We start from the raw sequence: 20,093 nt of genomic DNA on the forward strand, positions 1-20,093 counted from the left end.
ACACCAGCCGAGATGTGTGTAGCCCCGACACATCTGAACCGCGATCTCCGCCGACGCGTGCTGATTGCTGGCCAGTCAGCCGACGACCTGAGCCGACCTCATGTTAGCTTCTAGCGCTCCTAACGCCCCATTCCCTGGAGGAAAACGAGACCAGATAGTACAAGAGGCTGAAACAAAACGCCAAATGATCGAAATCAAAGTGGTGGGAGGCGAGAGGGGAGCGAATCAAGTGGGACCTAATGAATGTGCGTCACAACACAGCGGGAAGACGGACGCATTGATTCGGGGGACAATGGCGCGGCCTCCAACATTTCGACTTTCTTCCCTCTTCCTTCTCGAATATACCGATAACGATGATAATTAGCAGTCATTATCTTAAAATAGACTAAAAATATTGTTCAACCCAATTTTTTACACCAATAAATTGATTTTTAAAAAGGTGAAGAAAGCCATTATTTCAGTTGAATCGTCTTGGTGTTTTTGATGCAAGATGAACTTGAAATAAGTCTAAGTAAGGTATATCTACTTTCAGTTGTAAAGTGAACTACATCTACTTGCATCTCTAAAGTGAGCTATATATGCTTTCAGTCGTAAAATGAGCTACATCTACTTTCATCTGTATAGTGAACTACATCTACTTGCATCTCTAAAGTGAGCTATATATGCTTTCAGTCGTAAAATGAGCTACATCTACTTTCATCTGTATAGTGAGCTACATCTACTTGCAGCTGTAGAATACGACAGACCGTGATCGTATGTGTCTATAACAGGGGCGTAGCGAGGGGGGGCGGGGGTGCGGACCGCACCGGGTGACACCATTTAGGGGGTTGACACCAAGGCAAAAAATAGCAAAATACATAGAGAAAAACTCGAGGGGGGTGCAAATCGAAAGTTTGAGGGGGGGGGGGGGGGGTGCAAATCGAAAACTCGAGGGGGGGGGGGTGCAAATCGAAAGTTTGAGGGGGGAGGTGCAAATCGAAAACTCGAGGTGGGGGGTGCAAATCGAAAGTTTGAGGGGGGGTGCAAATCGAAAATTTGAAAGTTTGTCACTGGGAAGGGTCTCTATGCCTCTGGGGGGGGGGGGGGTGACACCATTAAGTGCCGCACCGGGTGACACCCGACCTCGCTACGCCACTGGTCTATAACCACATGTGGGTAACCACGGTGTCATGTAAGGCCAAGCCCGTTTGTTTCTATGCTGTGGACAGCTGTTTCAAATGTTTACCAACATCATCGAAACATAGCTATGGGTTTGATGTCAAGAACACGACATCCAATCAACTCCACATATTTGATGGAAAGCTGCTGAAGCCTCTCTAGCTATTTCCTAGTATTTTAGTTTTCTCGCTTAAGTAAACCCCGGTTATTTTGAATGAGGCGCACAGCGTTTTAAATTATTTTTTATCCAACAATCTAGGAGAAAGTTGAAGGTACAAATCCTCTAAACTGTCGAGATCTACATTCTTATCTCTCGGGATATTGTATAACCATGGTATTTGTCATGTAAACTCGACATAAAGAAAATGTTTTTATTTTTCATGCGTTACGTAGAAATGTTCTACAGACAATAAAGCTGCTAAATGTACAAACATGTTGATCTGAGTCTAGAATGGATGGCTATTTGATTGGACGGGACAGAGAAGGATGCTGTCGATATATAACAGCTCGTCCCCAACAATGACCTTGACCTAAAGAGATGACATTAAGCGAGATTTGTAAAGCAAGCCCCGTGGCCATGCCACGTGACGCACGCAGGCTCGCCAGATTGGTTCAAAGTTGACAGCAAATTTCTTTTACCTGATAGACCTATTGGCCACTGCAACCATTCACTAGCTTCAACAAACTAGATTGCTACTAGACTAGAACAGCTAGTAAGAAGAAATACAATTTTGCAAACAATACTTGAACACTCGCTGATGGATAAAAAGAAATGCAACAAGCTGTTTCTGATTACCCTCGTTTTTACCATGTTCCCCTATGAACACGGCAAGTTAACCTTAGACCAACGTTAACTCCCCAATGTGTATAGAACACGGCAAGTTAACCTTAGACCAACGTTAACTCCCCAATGTGTATAGAACACGGCAAGTTAACCATAGACCAACGTTAACTCCCCAATGTGTATAGAACACGGCAAGTTAACCTTAGACCAACGTTAACTCCCCAATGTGTATAGAACACGGCAAGTTAACCTTAGACCAACGTTAACTCCCCAATGTGTATAGAACACGGCAAGTTAACCTTAGACCAACGTTAACTCCCCAATGTGTATAGAACACGGCAAGTTAACCTTAGACCAACGTTAACTCCCCAATGTGTATAGAACACGGCAAGTTAACCTTAGACCAACGTTAACTCCCCAATGTGTATAGAACACGGCAAGTTAACCTTAGACCAACGTTAACTCCCCAATGTGTATAGAACACGGCAAGTTAACCTTAGACCAACGTTAACTCCCCAATGTGTAGAGAACACGGCAAGTTAACCTTAGACCAACGTTAACTCCCCAATGTGTATAGAACAGTCAACACCGAAACGCCTCCCAAGAGGGAACGAGTGGACAAACTAAGCGCTGGATCCACAGTTTCAGGATAATGAAGGATTAAGTAAAGCGGTCAACCATTTTTTCCTTGGCAACAGCGTGTTGAAAGAACTAAAAAGATCGTCCGCAGCAGCTGTAGTGTTCATCTTCTACGTTCAACCAGTGTCTATGGGAGACTTTACTCACTATTTTGTTCGCGGTCTGGTTTACAGAAGTTGTTTAGTCCAGGGTAGTTAATTAGCCTATGGACATGGTTTAGCCTAGGGCAGTTAATTAGCCTATGGACATGGGTTAGCCTAGGGCAGTTAATTAGCCTATAGACATGGGTTAGCCTAGGGCAGTTAATTAGCCTATGGACATGGGTTAGCCTAGGGCAGTTAATTAGCCTATGGACATGGGTTAGCCTAGGGCAGTTAATTAGCCTATGGACATGGGTTAGCCTAGGGCAGTTAATTAGCCTATGGCCATGGGTTAGCCTAGGGCAGTTAATTAGCCTATGGACATGGGTTAGCCTAGGGCAGTTAATTAGCCTATGGACATGGGTTAGCCTAGGGCAGTTAATTAACCTATGGACATGGGTTAGCCTAGGGCAGTTAATTAACCTATGGACATGGGTTAGCATAGGGCAGTTAATTAGCCTATGGACATGGGTTAGCCTAGTGAAGTTAATTAGCCTATGGACATGGGTTAGCCTTGGGCAGTTAATTAACCTATGGACATGGGTTAGCATAGGGCAGTTAATTAGCCTATGTATGTGGGTTAGCCTTGGGAAGTAAATCAGCCTACGGACGTAAGTTAGCCAAGGGAAGTTAATTAGCCTAAGGAAGTTAATTAGCCTATGGGCGTGGGTTAGCGTAGTGAAGTTAATTAGTCTATGGAAGTGGGTTAACCTATGGACGTGGATAAGTCTAGGGAAGTTGGCTAGTCACAACAAATGCGAGTCATTTTTAGAGAGAAGTGAGAGAAATTAACCCTAACGCTTGCCGTGGAAGGATTGAATCAAGGAAAGTTGTAAACCCCAAGTATGTGACGCCTCTGTTAGGGAGGGATTGACTCACGAGCCATCAGTATGTGACGCCTCTGTTAGGGAGGGATTGACTCACGGGCCATCAGTATGTGACGCCTCTGTTAGGGAGGGATTGACTCACGAGCCATCAGTATGTGAGGCCTCTGTTAGGAAGGGATTGACTCACGAGCCATCAGTATGTGAGGCCTCTGTTAAAGAGGGATTGACTCACGAACCATCAGTATGTAACGCCTCTGTTAGGGAGGGATTGACTCACGAGCCATCAGTATGTGACGCCTGTTAGGGAGGGATTGACTCACGACACGAGCCAGCAGTATGTGACGCCTGTTAGGGAGGGATATACTCACGAGCCATCAGTATGTGACGCCTCTGTTAGGGAGGGATAGACTCACGAGCCATCAGTATGTGACGCCTCTGTTAGGGAGGGATTGACTCACGAGTCATCAGTATGTGACGCCTCTGTTAGGGAGGGATTGACTCACGAACCATCAGTATGTAACGCCTCTGTTAGGGAGGGATTGACTCACGAGCCATCAGTATGTGACGCCTGTTAGGGAGGGATTGACTCACGACACGAGCCAGCAGTATGTGACGCCTGTTAGGGAGGGATATACTCACGAGCCATCAGTATGTGACGCCTCTGTTAGGGAGGGATAGACTCACGAGCCATCAGTATGTGACGCCTCTGTTAGGGAGGGATTGACTCACGAGTCATCAGTATGTGACGCCTCTGTTAGGGAGGGATTGACTCACGAACCATCAGTATGTAACGCCTCTGTTAGGGAGGGATTGACTCACGAGCCATCAGTATGTGACGCCTCTGTTAGGGGGGCATTGATTCACGAGCCATCAGTATGTGACGCCTGTTAGGGAGGGATTGACTCACGAGCCATCAGTATGTGACGCCTCTGTTAGGGAGGGATTGACTCACGAGCCATCAGTATGTGACGCCTCTGTTAGGGAGGGATTGACTCACGAGCCATCAGTATGTGACGCCTCTGTTAGGGAGGGATTGACTCACGAGCCATCAGTATGTGACGCAACAGTAACATCACATACAAGGATTGAATCATTTTTCCCACGTTTTCTTTAACTTGCTTTCGTCTCTGTTTTTCCGATCAAATCTTGCGATCGAAATTTCTGGCACTTCCCAGTTAGCTAGCGCGCTGAAATTTTCAGGGAAGCTTTGTTTTGGATGACAATAGAATATTCAATTGTTATTATTACTAAATTGATCCATGGAAACATTTTATTGAGCATTTTAGACCGCTATATAATTGTAGTAAAAACGTGGGGAAAAAGGGACATCACCCAGTAACTGTAATTTGATGAAAACAAGGTTCGGTACTCTCCCTCTTTGCTTACTGAGTAGTGTTCACGCGGTGTTTGTGTACAAACAACCGTAACAACTGGTAGCCAGTATGGGGGAGACGATATGGTCGAGTGGTTGGGCACACGATTGCTATCCCACTCGACACGGGTTCAAATCTATGTGTTCTAGTCAGTAACGTATTCACACAACGTGTTTTTTACGAGCTGTCTTTTTACGAGTTGTCTTCGTTTACCCAAAAAAAAAGTGAAAAGATAAAATCGATAGCAATATTTTAATGCAACCAAACAGACAAAGACTAAAAAGTAGAAAATAATAATCATTAAAAAAGTTTTTAAAAAACGTGGGGCGCCGTGATTTTCTTACAGTTTCTAATACTGTTGACTCTCTACAAGCTCCCTAATAAAAGTCAATAGTATTATCTAATGATAGTAATATAACTTTTACTTCGGCGCCCCACGTTTTTCATCGCTTATAGTAGAGTGATCGCTTGCATTATTGTGATGTATAGCATTTATTTTCTACTTTTTAGTTCGATCAGAAAACGTGGGTTTTTTAAAACATTTTTAATGATTATTATTTAAAGTTCTGATCAGTCGGTCCCCAAAGAGAAGGAACAACAAACATTACGCATTCAGATCTTACAGAGATTACAAAACGCTATTACGTCAGGCAGACCTTCCATCTCATAATCGCTTCATCTTTTTGACTCGCCTCTTTTTTTTCAAACACTCGGAATATGATCTACCTCCCAGCTAATTCAATCGATGTCTGCCAGTCCTAGGACTTTCTAAAGAGATTCTTTCAGTTTTCATCACTGGGGGAGGGAGGGGGCGAGGAAATGAACCTATTCTCAGCACTATTATAAACCGTTCCCGGCTAAATTACCGGCTTTATAAACGGTTTTAATGTAAAAAAAAAATCCAGTGCAGGGAGAGCCGTGTCCCCAATGCTATTCCGGCGTTATTTGGCGTGTATTTGAGGCCGTGATACCCTGTTGACATTTCTGAATTTTTTCCTCAGTTTTTCTTTTAACTCCCTTTCAAATACTACAAGACGGCAAACCCCTTAAAACCAAGTTTCGTGGACTTTGGTGATGCAACAGCTCCCAGGGAAAAAAATATGTTTATGACACGGGATAAACATGGTGGAGCAGATAAGACCTTCAGCGGGCTAGCAAGTATTTGACTCGTGTTATCAATGGGCCAGTTGTAAGCTAATACACAACAAACGTACACAGTTACTTCCCTCCTGTGTAAGGTCAACCAACACTGATGTAGTTTTCAAACACAAACTACACGATTGCTTCTAGAGCTTAACCAAATACCTCATTTTTAACCTTCATAGTTCTATTGTCACACAGATGTAGTTTTCAAACACAAACTACACGATTGCTTCTAGAGCTTAACCAAATACCTCATTTTTAACCTTCATCGTTCTATTGTCACACATCGTCACTCAAAGTCTCATCCCCCCTCCCCCCCCCCCCCCCGAACTTACAAACAAAAAATACCCTTACGTTTTTCATATTTTTTGTGCTGGGATACATCTCTACAAATAGATATGTTACCGACAAAGTGTAAAAACCGGCATTTTATAGAATACCTAGGCAATGTATATAATGCCTGAAATGTCGTCACAGTATGAAATACATCAATATTTCACGCATTTCCTAGTCATTCTATAGAATACCAAACAACAAACAGGTAGAGTTGAGAATAATAGAAAAACATTAAGGGTCAGGACTAGGGATTGGGTTATGGTTAAGTCTAGGGTTAGGTCTAGAGTTAGGTATGGGGTTAGGGTTAGAGCTGGAGATTTTTTTGTAATTCATTTTGTATTTTTTCTTCCATTTCTTTACTGTTTGTTATTTAACCCATATTATCCCAAGGTCTCAAATTTTTATAATTTTTTGATATGGTTTAGCTTTTGGGCACTGAATGAAGGAATGACTATGGATTTTTTTTAAAAATCAATACTTTTTTAAATATCGATTTTTTAAAAAACGTCCCATAAATGGGACGCTAGCAACGAACGGCCCCATGTATATTTATTGAAAAAAAAAATCATTTATCACGAAATATGGCTAATCACACGAAAATTAAGCTGTATACTGATTTTGTATTGTTAGACCAATGATTACATAGTTTAGGACAGCTAAAAATACTGAAAATGATCAATTGGGTTAGCCATACCATGGTCTAAAATGCAGAAATTATGTTCAAAAGTCTAGTTTTCTTTCAATCTAGCATCCATCAAAGTGAAAAACACTTGGAAATAAGTAAAGCTGTGACTAGTACATCTAATTATACACACATGATCACAAATATTGTTATTATTCATCGAAACTGTAATATAATTAAATATAAATAATTGATTTTTTGGGGGCGTACTTGAAATTTTCAGGGGTGGGGACTTAAATTTCAGGGAAAGGGTGGACATTGGTAAAAGTTTGTTTTGTATATAAATTCCATTTTGTTCTGGGGACAGAGCCCCCCCCCCCTCCCTCCTCCGAAATGATGCCCGAAAGAAACTCTGCCCTCAGTGAAGTTGCAAGAGATGATCCGGTCCAGTCCCAGATGTCATCCAGCCATCTTCTCTTTTGTTACCCTCTCTATTACCCCCCTCCCCCCCTCACAGGCGTACATTAGGACATCAGACATCTTATTTCTAGGGCACGGATCCGTCTCGGGGGGCTTGTATTGAGTGTTCATGGCTCTCATCCATGTATGCACCTCACTATGTGAACGGCTCCCAATCTAACACCAGGAATCTCCTTAAAAAGTTAACAAAGTAAAACTAGTATCGGGAACCTTTGGAGGGGAATATTATTGGGGGATGACAACTGTACACAGCTAATTCACATTTCTGCTATATGTAGCTTAAGCTCTCTTATATGAAGAGAGTTAACCAACCCCAATGACTGAATCATTTCACCTAAATCGTTGCCATAGTTATTATTCTGGTTTGTTATAATTTTAATATCACGCGCTAGTAAATTTACAGCAATACTAAATTAGTTTGTATTCAATGGTATTAAATTCTTCAGTAAGTGTAAATCTGAAAACTTAAAAATAAAATGTAAGTTTTTCAATATTTGCAATTTTTAAAGACAATAATATAAGAAAATATAGCTCAAGGTCATAATTAAATATCTATAAATACTACTTAACACCCCAAGGTCAGCAGTTAACAAAGTCAACAATTTTTTCACCATAAATAACCATTTAACATAAATATTTGCTTCTGTGTTTCTCGCTAGTGTCCAAAAAATGTGACGTTTGTGTAACAATCTGCATAATTATAGGTCAAGGTCATAATTAAATATCTATAAATACTACTTAACACCCCAAAGTCAACAGTTAACAAAGTCAACAATTGTTTCACCATAAATAACCATTAAACATAAACATTTGCATCTGTGTTTCTCGCTAGTGTCCAATAAATGTGACGTTTGTGTAACAATCTGCATAAATATAGGTCAAGGTCATAATTAAATATCTATAAATACTACTTAACACCCCAAAGTCAACAGTTAACAAAGTCAACAATTGTTTCACCATAAATAACCATTAAACATAAACATTTGCATCTGTGATTCTCGCTAGTGTCCAATAAATGTGACGTTTGTGTAACAATCTACATGGGGCCATTCGTTGCTAGCGTCCCACTTATGGGACGCTTGTTGTACACTTGATATAACGAAGCAGCAAAAAAAAATTGTTATTCTTAAATTTTTATCAGATAGAAATATGGTACTGCTACAAGTTTCAAATGTATTTTGCACTTAAAATGTTAATATTTTAGAAGATATGCATTTTCCTGTTCGCATGTTTTCTTTTTTCCGCCATTTTGACAAGTCCTGCAAATCCGGCACTATAACATTTTTCTAAATTAATTTTTTTCACAAAACACACACAAATTCAATAGTCTAGCCATTTTCAAATACAATGAAACATAATTTGTGTTTTAACTAGTTTTTAATAAATTTTAGCAATTTTTTTTACAAGCGTCCCATAAGTGGGACGCTAGCAGAATATGGGTTAAAGACTTTTGCAACCTGGTCATTTCACACCACTTTGCATGAGCCGTTCTTGGCGTTCTATTATAAACCTAGGCATTTTAAGTAATGCCTATGAAAAATACATAACACCAATAGTTCATACTTTGCCTAAAAACGACAGGGATTGTATTCATTGCCTAGGCATTCTATACAATGTCTGGTTTTCATACATTGCTGGTAACAGATATAAATCATGGCCCAAAAATATGTCAGCCTCAAACAAAATCTAAACAGAACTCAGTCATTTATAAAAAAATATAAGCTAAGTATCCCCTACCAAACCCAAACATTAACAGCGTAAACATGGGGGCAATTCATCCAAAATAATAGTTGGAGAGTAAAGGGGGGGGGGGGGGGGGGGGGAAGAAATGGCCTTTTAAAGTTATTTTTAGGTTAAGAAGCAAATTAACATTTCCATAATGTTATTCTAGCTTCCATATCTTTTCTAAAGCAGTTTGCAGAGGAGTTTTTGTAAGAATAAATGAATTGTTGACATACACTTCTTTACTAGCACTAACTGCAGAGGTTCAGTGTGTACATGAGGTGGAAGTTTCAGCACAGCTGAGTCAGCTCAATCAGGACAATGCCATGATGCCATGTCAACAATAAATGCTAGAAATTGATTCAGCTCAAGAAAGATTTAGAGAAAAAAATTTCTCAAGCTTGTCTCAAGGTTGCTGAGAAAATAATGCTATCATTAACAGAAATAATTTCAAGATGTTTTTTTAAACATGGGAGAATCCTTTCTTCAGGGCTTTAAGGAATTAGGAGAGATGCAATGACTCTATTTTAGTTTATCTACAGTGAAGGATTGAAAGTTTCAAACTGGGTTATTTGATGTGGTTATACTTTCTTGCAACAAAACAAAAAATGCGTGAAATTTAAACAGGAATCAACAGAACTAATTACTGGCATGCTTGAGATGTTAAAAACCAGAGAAACAAACGAAATTGACTGTACTGAAAAAGAAGGAAATAATGAAGAAAAGTACATGAATTCAATGACCAAAGTGACGTGTCAAATATTGCATGCAGTGAGCTACTCAACAATTATCTACTTACATCAAGTGTTTTTAGCATAACACAGCCTTCGATCAACTTCTCATATCTTTTCCTCTTGTTGAAAGCTGTTTTCAATACAATCCTTCGAAACGTTTGCCTATCCTGGTGATCAAATTAAAAAATTGTTATTATCCTAATAAAAACAGATTTTCTGGCAATAAGCAGTCCTGCTAACGTTCAACTTTACTAGTGACTGTCAGGACATACTGAAGAATAAGATCTGTTCACCCTGTTCTAGTAATGCCATTGGCCCCAGTGTTCTGTCCATGTCATTTAAACTGAATGGCCCAAGTGCCATATATATATTATTTGTTGTGTGGCACAAGTTTTCTGTAAATGTCATATTTGTTGAATGGACCAAGTGTTCTGTAAATGTCATATTTGTTGAATGGACCAAGTGTTCTGTAAATGTCATATTTGTTGAATGGACCAAGTGTTCTGTAAATGTCATATTTGTTGAATGGATCAAGTGTTCTGTAAATGTCATATTTGTTGAATGGACCAAGTGTTCTGTAAATGTCATATTTGTTGAATGGACCAAGTGTTCTGTAAATGTCATATTTGTTGTGTGGCCCAAGTGTTCTGTAAATGTCATATTTGTTGTGCCCCCAAGTGTTCTGTAAATGTCATATTTGTTGAATGGACCAAGTGTTCTGTAAATGTCATATTTGTTGAATGGACCAAGTGTTCTGTAAATGTCATATTTGTTGAATGGACCAAGTGTTCTGTAAATGTCATATTTGTTGTGTGGCCCAAGTGTTCTGTAAATGTCATATTTGTTGTGCCCCCAAGTGTTCTGTAAATGTCATATTTGTTGAATGGACCAAGTGTTCTGTAAATGTCATATTTGTTGTGCACCTAAGTGTTCTGTAAATGTCATATTTGTTGTGTGGCCCAAGTGTTCTGTAAATGTCATGTTTGTTGAATGTGAAGTAATAGATCCTTCAATAAAATGGAACCCAACTCACCAAGCCCCAGACTGTTCCATTGGATGCAGCAACAATAGTGGCTGCTCTGGGCATGTTGTACATAAGGGCAAGCTCTCCAAAGAAGCCTTCATTATTATAATGACCAACCACCTTCTTCTTGTTTTCTTCTCCAACATAGATGTCATACTTGCCACTAAAGATTTTTCAAAGGAATAGCTTGTCATTTATCTTATACTGAAATCAGACTTACCATCAGTAGGTTAATGTTTCACCCAAGTAATTTATGACTGCTATAAATTGGATGGGTTCAAGTACTCTGTAACAAGCTGTTTAACTACAGTGTGATGGATGCTGCTGTTACACTTGTTATGGTGGGAGACTGTTTATGAGAGATTGATGAATGCCATTTTCACAGAGCTATCAAAAACTAGAATTTAAATTTGGAAGATTTCTGATTAGGATAAATCAATAGCTTTAGTCCATAATGGCTGGCCTATACCCTGTGGGTGGTGGGCTTGTGTTAGGTTGGAGTGGGTACCACAAAGTCTGTCAATGGCTCTGCAAGGACCTGAGATCAATAGTACAGGTTCATACAGAAGGTAGGGAGAAACCACAACAGGGGGGGGGGGGAGGAAAGCACCAGACAGGACCAGTTGGGAGACCTAATGAAGCGTACCACAATAAGACACTCCAATCATTTAGGGCTGACTAGAACTTGTTATTAAGTTCAGTATTCAGAAGATCAGAATGCCATTCTTCATATTATGTACACATGTAAGGTCCTTGAACCAAGGATATTAAAAAATGTGTGCACATTATTTTTTTTTCCTTTTTAACTTCAGCTAATGTTGGTTGAAAAAGTTTTCCAATATACAAGTCTCTGTAGCATGTGTAGCCTGTCGGTGACCTTGTCTCTATATAAATGGTCAAGATCAGTTGAAGAAGAGGACACTTTTTCAGATACTTAAGAAAAACTCTTGAGAAACATAAGTATGACTTATCTTGGTTTTAAAATGTGAGTTTCAAAACAAGGCTAGTCCTGGTTAAAATAGATTGTCTGTCTTTGTTTTCATACAATAAATATTACATCAAGCATTAAACTAATATATATCTAAACAACTATAAGCTGCAACTACTTTTGACTATAAACATAAATTTCAATTCCAAAATCTTCCTCCTAAGATACCAAGTTCATATTTACAATTTTCTTCCCCCAAGAAAATACAAGATTCCAAACATATACATGAATAGTGGTTCCATTCAAGTGTGACAACTCATTTCCATCTAAATAGTCTAAATCAATAAATCAATCAATGGGTTAAAAAGAGTTCTTTTGATTATACAAGATCAAGTCTTGGTTCAAGTGCCACAATATTCAAATATTGCTTCTATTCAAGCAATATATTCACAGGGGAATACAAAGCAGTTCAATTAAAAATTGAATAATACACCAGATCTAATTGTAAAATCAATGAACAACTATAAAATAAGTAGAAGAAGTTCTGAAGAAGCAACATATAGAATGATCACATACATATAATGGAATAAATTGAAACATGCCTACAAAAACCAATGTAGAACATACTGTAGTAAGTGCTGATTAGCTAGTACAGTACCACAAGGTCAGAGTCAAGGTTAAACATACATTTTTGGTTCATTTCCCTAGCGGCAACACCAAACTGTCTTAATTGGTGTGTTTACTACTGTATGTTTTATATCACCTATTACAAAATCTAAGAAAGAAAAGATAGCATTTCTAGAAAGTTAAAGATGGCAAACATTTCTGGTTTTGAATTCTACTTGATGTAACCCCAACACTGGGTGTATTCAAAAACTGCATGGGTTTGTATACCATAGAGAGCTGTAGGGATATTTTTAGCAGCCACCAATTAAAATACAGTCAGACAGACAGACAGGCAGACAGACAGATAGGCCAGCAGATAAAGAAGTATACTATGGTTGTACACAGCTACACATTTGTCAAATAGACAAAAGTATGTCAGACTTCACACTTGAGTGATTGTCACTAATGTCATAATTTTAACAACCTTTGATGCACTGGACAACTAGCTACTCAATTACTAGAAAATACGAACAGCTTTTTGACTAAATAAAGCATTTAGAATGCCTCAAAAGAAGCAGAAAAAGGATGTTTGCTAGATTTAATATTATAAAAAGACAATAGTAGGTGTTAAGTGTGCAAAGCTAAATGCCCTGCCATGCTGTTAGTAATTAGGTTATTTCATGTAGCAATGATTATGCAGCCACTCTATGTGATAAGTACTTGAACAAGGCACCAAACTAACAGTTCTCTAATGAGTTGATGATAAACTAGGAAACGACTATAAAAAGGGAACTAACCTATCAATGACATAAAAATTATCACCATCATCTCCTTGTCTAATGATCTCCTGTCCTGGAGTTACCTGTAAAACAAAACCTTATGGTTAGAAAATCTGACACTAAGCCACAGTAGGGCTGAATAGTTTCAGAACCACTGGGGGTGATTTCTATATTGAATGAACAGATTCCTTTGATGTATAGTACTCAGGGAAAACACTCACCTCATTTACACACACACACACACACAGACACACACACATAGACCGACACTAGTAAAGTAATAAAGAAATTGAATTGTCAGAAAAAAAGGGGAAAAAAAAAAACAAGCTTGATGGATTAGTGACCTAAATAAGTCAACAGGGATTTATCTACACAATTTGCTCTACCAACAAAAACAAGTACATTTTTCCTTTCGTGTCAAAATTTGCTTTCAAATAGGGAGTATCATCATGTAATGTCTGTTGTACATATGGTAGTATCAACATATGATGTCTGTTGTACATAAGGTAGTATCAACATGTGATGTCTGTTGTACATAAGGTAGTATCAACATGTGATGTCTGTTGTACATATGGTAGTATCAACATGTGATGTCTGTTGTACATAAGGTAGTATCAACATGTGATGTCTGTTGTACATAAGGTAGTATCAACATGTGATGTATGTTGTACATATGGTAGTATCAACATGCGATGTCTGTTGTACATAAGGTAGTATCAACATGTGATGTCTGTTGTACATAAGGTAGTATCAACATGTGATGTCTGTTGTACATATGGTAGTATCAACATGTGATGTATGTTGTATGTAAGGTAGTATCAACATGTGATGTCTGTTGTACATAAGGTAGTATCAACATGTCCTGTCTGTTGTACATAAGGTAGTATCAACATGTGATGTCTGTTGTACATAAGGTAGTATCAACATGTGATGTCTGTTGTACATAAGGTAGTATCAACATGTGATGTCTGTTGTACATAAGGTAGTATCACCATGTGATGTATGTTGTACATAAGGTAGTATCAACATGTCATGTCTGTTGTACATAAGGTAGTGATCAACATGTCATGTCTGTTGTACATAAGGTAGTATCAACATGTGATGTCTGTTGTACATAAGATAGTATCAACATGTGATTTCTGTTGTACATATGGTAGTATCAACTTGTGATTTCTGTTGTACATATGGTAGTATCAACATGTAGATTGGTGTCAATATTTGATGTCAGTTGTACATAGTATCTTGCTCTAACTTAAACAAGTATTTACTTTCCAGTTTCCAACCATCCAATTATTTTCAGAGAAACTGATCAAATAAGCCCTAGTCTGGTAAACCCTATTTTACTTCCATCATCTTTGTCAATTAAAGGAAAAGTTCATTTTTCAGGGTATCTAACAACCTAAATAGCATCTAAAATCTAGATAAAATTGAGCCAGGTAATTTCCCTGCAGCTAAGATAATTTCAGTCAGCCATGGGCTGCACAAAGACAAACCAAAGCAGTGAGAAGAATCCAATATCTACAGGCTAGAATTAAGTTCCCATCTAGCACCTCGGATCAATTTTATGCAGAGCTACAGATGAAAGAGACCAGGCTTCAGTGACGCTGAGTTCAATAAAACCAGCCTACCATCCAGATTGTTTACTCAAACAAGGCAACCATCTCTGACAGCCAACTTAATTACTGTCATTATTTTATTATTGATTCCCTTTTTTTATATCTTCAGCCATTTGCTGGCTTTATCCTTGTGTTTATCAACCCTACAGACTTGAACTCACTAATACAATTTGCTAGACCATTTGTCTGTTTCTTTTACATCATTTTGCTACTAGGGACTTCAAAGTTGAAGTCAGGAAATTAAATTGTGGAGGACTAAAGGTGGGGAGGGGGTAACTTACTTCTTTCTCAAACATGGCATCTAAAACTTCTTGCATCTGCTCTTGGTCCAGCGAGCGAAATAACAAAATGTTTTTAATGGCATCTTGTAACCTCTTTCTCTGGTCATCTGACTTTGGATGTACCACCTAGACCAGACAAAAATGTATTAGCACATTTGTAAGTTAACAGCTATATTTTTCTTTAGATATGAAATCAGTGCATACATTTAAACAGGCTTGATTTGGGGAAAACACTATTCAATTCAGGCATTTAAAAAACAAAGAAACAAGATCAACAGCATATTTTAACCAAATGGTATGGCATTTGAGAGACTAGTTAAGCTTTGCTCAGAAAAATACATGAAGTATAAAATTTGACCTTTCCTCCTTGTCAGCTTTGAATAAGAGACCCGCCCTTTCCCTGTTACTTTCTAGTCATGATGGTTCAACATGAATTTTTTTTTTAAATCTTCACATACACACAGTGACTTATAGAACTTAGGGGGAAAAAATAATTTACAACAATACATTTTTTTAATTGTAGATCTAGGCCTATAAATTGTATGTTCAGTGCATGATGGCTATTTTTTAAAAATTATATGCTGTGTGCCAAAATCAGAGTAATAGTTCTAAAAGTGTTTTAGTAAACATGAGAAATGAGTATAGTGTACACAAATACTATGCTACTGTACACATGTTGCCAGTGTACTTGTGACAGAGTTCAGTGCAGCAGAGATCCATCGTGTGTACCATGTAGTGTACAAGTAGACAGATGTTACCAGTCGAGTGGTTAAGGAAAAGACAATTTGGCTTCAAGTGGGTCTATAAATTAAGCAGATAGAGTCAAGTAAAAAAAATGAGGTCAGCGTCGTCTCAACACTTGTCACCTAGAGGGAGGGACAGGTGGAATTAATTGGCCAGCCTTGTTGTGACACTAAGATGCTCAGTTTTTTTTTACCACTGACAATGGAATATTTAGGATTAAAACCTAGGCCCCAACATAGCAGTATGGCCACAACTCTGGGACCAGCTATGTATGAACGAGTTTTTGAAAGGTTGCGCGTGTCTCAAGTTCGTCCGTGCAGCGATCACTATTTCTTTACCGAACCCACCCCTCCCTCCCTCCCTCCCAGTTACGTCAAAACGATAAATGACTGTACATGTTTTCTGTACTAAACGTTCACCAACATTAGGATCGCTCACTAGCGCTGATGAGCAGATAATGATGGAGAGTGTGGAGCAAGTCAATTTAGTTGTATAGGTCAATTTCCGCTGAGATTTGAAGCAGGTCATTTTTTTTAAACACGTAGCAGGCCCGTTTTTAACTGAAGCAAACCGGGCGGGGGAAATTCGGTATTGCGATGAGCTCCTATAACGTAAACAGACGGGTGTCGTCAGGAAGTCAACGTCTGGCTTTAATTACTTGCGCAAAGATTCTCCAATTCAAACGACATGTATTTACATTAACTGGTAAACAGATTTTTATAACATTAGAAATAGTTCTTTAAACACGACAGACCAATTAATGTGATCATTATAATAAGAAAAGCAAAGATGGCGATTTAGTTGGAAAGTTGACAGTTCAAAGTAAGCTTAGAGAAATAGCCTTAGTACGTGGTAAATTGCGTCATAGCCGACGAGTTAAATTGATTCTTCTAGTCGAGAAAGAGCTTGGTTGGAACTATTTTCATAAAATTTGTCATTTCACATCTTGAGACATGCCGTTAACAGTCAAAAGGCGAGCGATTGTGTATTTTAACAAGTTGTTAGTTAACAATCAAAAGGCTAGCGATTGTGTATTTGAACAAGCTGTTAGTTAACAGTCAAAAGGCTAGCGTTTGCTTTTTTACTGTTTTGAGATACATGCTTTTGATAAAAACAAAAATAAATAAGTAAATAAATAACGTAATTGATAAGTTGTGGGATTTCAAGAGATCAATAGCTTGTGCCAATATCAATCGCTTTTCTAACAATTCAAAGAAACGGTGCAAGCAAGACAACGAAACCGTCCAAGCAACAATTCTAAACAAAACATCCCTAATTCTCGTAGAGGTTGCCTTATGCTATTAACCTATGAAGAAGACAAAACACGAAACAAAGGAAGAGCTGCCATTACTGATCACTAAGCTGAAAATCGATAGTTCATTTTCTCCGTGAACGTACAGGAAACGAATAGGGTCACATGATTGCACACAATGTAATGTGTCACATGATTCGTACAATCAGATGGCAGTTCGTGTCTTGCAACAAATAGCAAACAAACGCAATGAACAGCTCCAGTTTATCGTGTCAATCGTTACACTCCAGTTTGAAATTGTCTTCATGTTTGGACCCAAGTGTCAACTTCAGATAAATCTTATCGTAAGACAAGCCTCGCTTTGAAAAGATTTATCATTTTATGAGGAATATGAAAACGAAGGAGTCGCTTAGTAACACCCTAAGAGATTACGTTTTTAAATTGTACTTGTGGATTTTATTATTCATGTCAACCTTCTGTTCTAAAATAAATGAAGCGATTGATTAAGAGAATACAGATCTATTTTTTAAATCAATTGCTTCACTTGTATTTCTATCAACAAAAACTTGGGCTGTCTACGAACATTCCAGACCGTTAGTTGTAACACACATATCCTATTTCCTTGACATGACAGAAGAACGTATATCGTATTTTATTACGTCATAATGTGTTGCTACCTTGTATAGAAACCAGCCCACCACTTAGCACTGACAAGGAAATCCCCTACCGTAAATCAGTTTTGCTGCAAAAAGCTGCCCCGTCAAAAATGAAAATAGATCTCAATGTGTTATTTTAAAAATCTACAGCCACCATACAGACTCCAGCATGTGACATCACGGTTTAACTTGTCATGGATTGTCACAAAAAATTGTCCAGCAGTAGCGTCGATAAAGGCCCGATACGTTACACGGCCGTAGAGATAAAACAATTACTGCTTGGTCTATTACAAGCTACGCACAATGTGCTGCACTACAATCTTACTTTGTTCGAACACATTTTATTTCTTGTAATAGGCCAAATGGAAACTTTCGCCTGTAGACCTATGACTTATAGTTACCCTTTTAAACCTGGTGGTCCATGAACTCGACATATGCACAGATAGTGTAGTCAACGGTGACAGGAAAGATGCGCAACGGAAAACTGCGCACAAAAAAAGTGCAAAAGGGCATTTGTATTCTCTAAAACCGAGCATGTATAGACGTTAACAAAGAATAACCACGTGTACAATGTAGCATAATAAAACACTTTTCCACGAACTATTACAAAAGTAAAGAGAATTAGTATCATTAGTTTGTATTTGGGCATTTTTCTGTTTGCGCAGTTTTCCTGGAAACCGTAGACGTCAACAGTATGCCCCAGCCACCTTTACTTTCCTTAACGTAGGTCATGTACAGAGTTTCTTCCAGGCATCTCTTCGGAGGGGCGAAGCCCCCCCCCCCCCCGAAAAAAATTCTCCGCCCCCCCCCCCCCCCCCCCTCATGTACTGGTCATGTACACGTCAGAGCTGGTGGACTCGGTCGTCTTACAGATCCAAGCTCGTCTGATGGTTTCAAATATTGTTCATTCAAAAACATGCGATCTGTAGCGCGGGAAGGGTGAGTTCATCATTATGTTGGGATTACTTTGCTGCAGGTGTTGTTGGTGGGGTTATTATTTGAGGTGGCGATACCAGCTATGCTGCAGTCTGACGACGTTCAAACATGTACCATAATACGAATAGTTACCTCAATATACATCAAGCTTTCAAACCGTATAATCCAATATTTCTAGGACCACCATAACCCCCCACAAACACACATAAACAACGACATAATTTGATACAACAAAAGTATGATTTAAAAGAGTGCATCCGATACAAGAAATATTCCGGCCGAAAAAAATAAAATATGTAAGCCACTAGTCAACTTCAACTATTCTGAATAGCGGAGATATAGCGAAGATAAAAACAAAGCAAAATCAATGTTCTATACCAGGGGTCTCCAAAGTTTTCAGTCCGAGGGCCGCATTAACTATAAAATTTCAGTTCGGGGGCCAGTTTCTTCCAGGCATGTTTTTGATTTTTCTGGGCAAAGTTCCTCAGCCATCAACAACAAACGTTTTTTTCCGTGGACAAAATGATCTCCGCGGGCCGGATGAGAGGACCTCGCGGACCGCATCCGGCCCGCGGGCCGTAGTTTGGAGACCCCTGTTCTATACCACCGAAGTATAACAAAAATGATAAACCATATAAAGTGCGCAGGGTCCAATGGCTAATGCTAAACCCTGTCCTCACAAAATAATGGGATTTAAAAAAAAACTCTGTGTAAAGATACGTTGATAACTACCCTCTAAAACAAAGTCACCTAGTCCCAATATAATTCTCGCATAAATATAAACGAGAGGGTCACGTGCTGTGTTATGGTGAACTCACGCGTTGATGTTTTAAAAAAATACATTCAAATGGTACGACAAAACGTAGCCACCAGTAACCTGTATAAAAGAAATGCCCATTCAATGGTATTTATAAGGGGTAAAGGGAAAGAAGCGATTTGCAAAAAGATAGTGTAAAACGTGTTGCAGATGTCGGGCCGCTGCTTCACTCAAGTAAACAACGCTATTTGTCAAGGCCCTTAAACAGCTCAGCTACGCGCCAAATCGGGGTGAAAAGCCTCGTGTGCCATAGCCTTTCGGAGGTGGGGTTTTTTTTTAGGGGGAGGGGAGAGCAGAGTAAGAATTCGTCTGAGCTTTTTTTTTTTTAAATTACACATTGATTTCAAAGAAAGATATCGTTGTTCAAACACGTGTGTATGTGTTGATTTAGTAATTATTATTCACTTCAACTGAACTTGCTACGTAAACTATTACCAAAGGTTCAGATTCCGATGTTCTCATGAACTAGAGCTGTTTTATAGCACAACGTAATTGT

General features: G+C 38.8%; 1 protein-coding gene across 4 annotated transcripts in view; it reads right to left on the reverse strand.

Moving 5' to 3' along the window:
* Positions 1 to 20,093, reverse strand: part of LOC131944677 (cAMP-dependent protein kinase type II regulatory subunit) — a 41,946-nt gene that overhangs the window by 6,894 nt on the left and 14,959 nt on the right. For all 4 annotated transcript variants that reach the window (XM_059305458.1, XM_059305457.1, XM_059305455.1 and 1 more), the window contains 4 exons: positions 15,193 to 15,318; positions 13,314 to 13,378; positions 10,992 to 11,145; positions 10,024 to 10,125 (listed from right to left, as the gene is read on the reverse strand). In XM_059305458.1, the coding sequence (XP_059161441.1) occupies positions 10,024 to 10,125; positions 10,992 to 11,145; positions 13,314 to 13,378; positions 15,193 to 15,318 (447 nt within the window). The remainder of the gene's footprint in view (positions 1 to 10,023; positions 10,126 to 10,991; positions 11,146 to 13,313; positions 13,379 to 15,192; positions 15,319 to 20,093) is intronic.

This window comes from Physella acuta, unplaced genomic scaffold (assembly GCF_028476545.2).
Source record: "Physella acuta isolate Inbredline_101_S28 unplaced genomic scaffold, ASM2847654v3 ptg000502l, whole genome shotgun sequence".
In the NCBI taxonomy this organism is placed as follows: Eukaryota; Metazoa; Mollusca; class Gastropoda; family Physidae; genus Physella; species Physella acuta.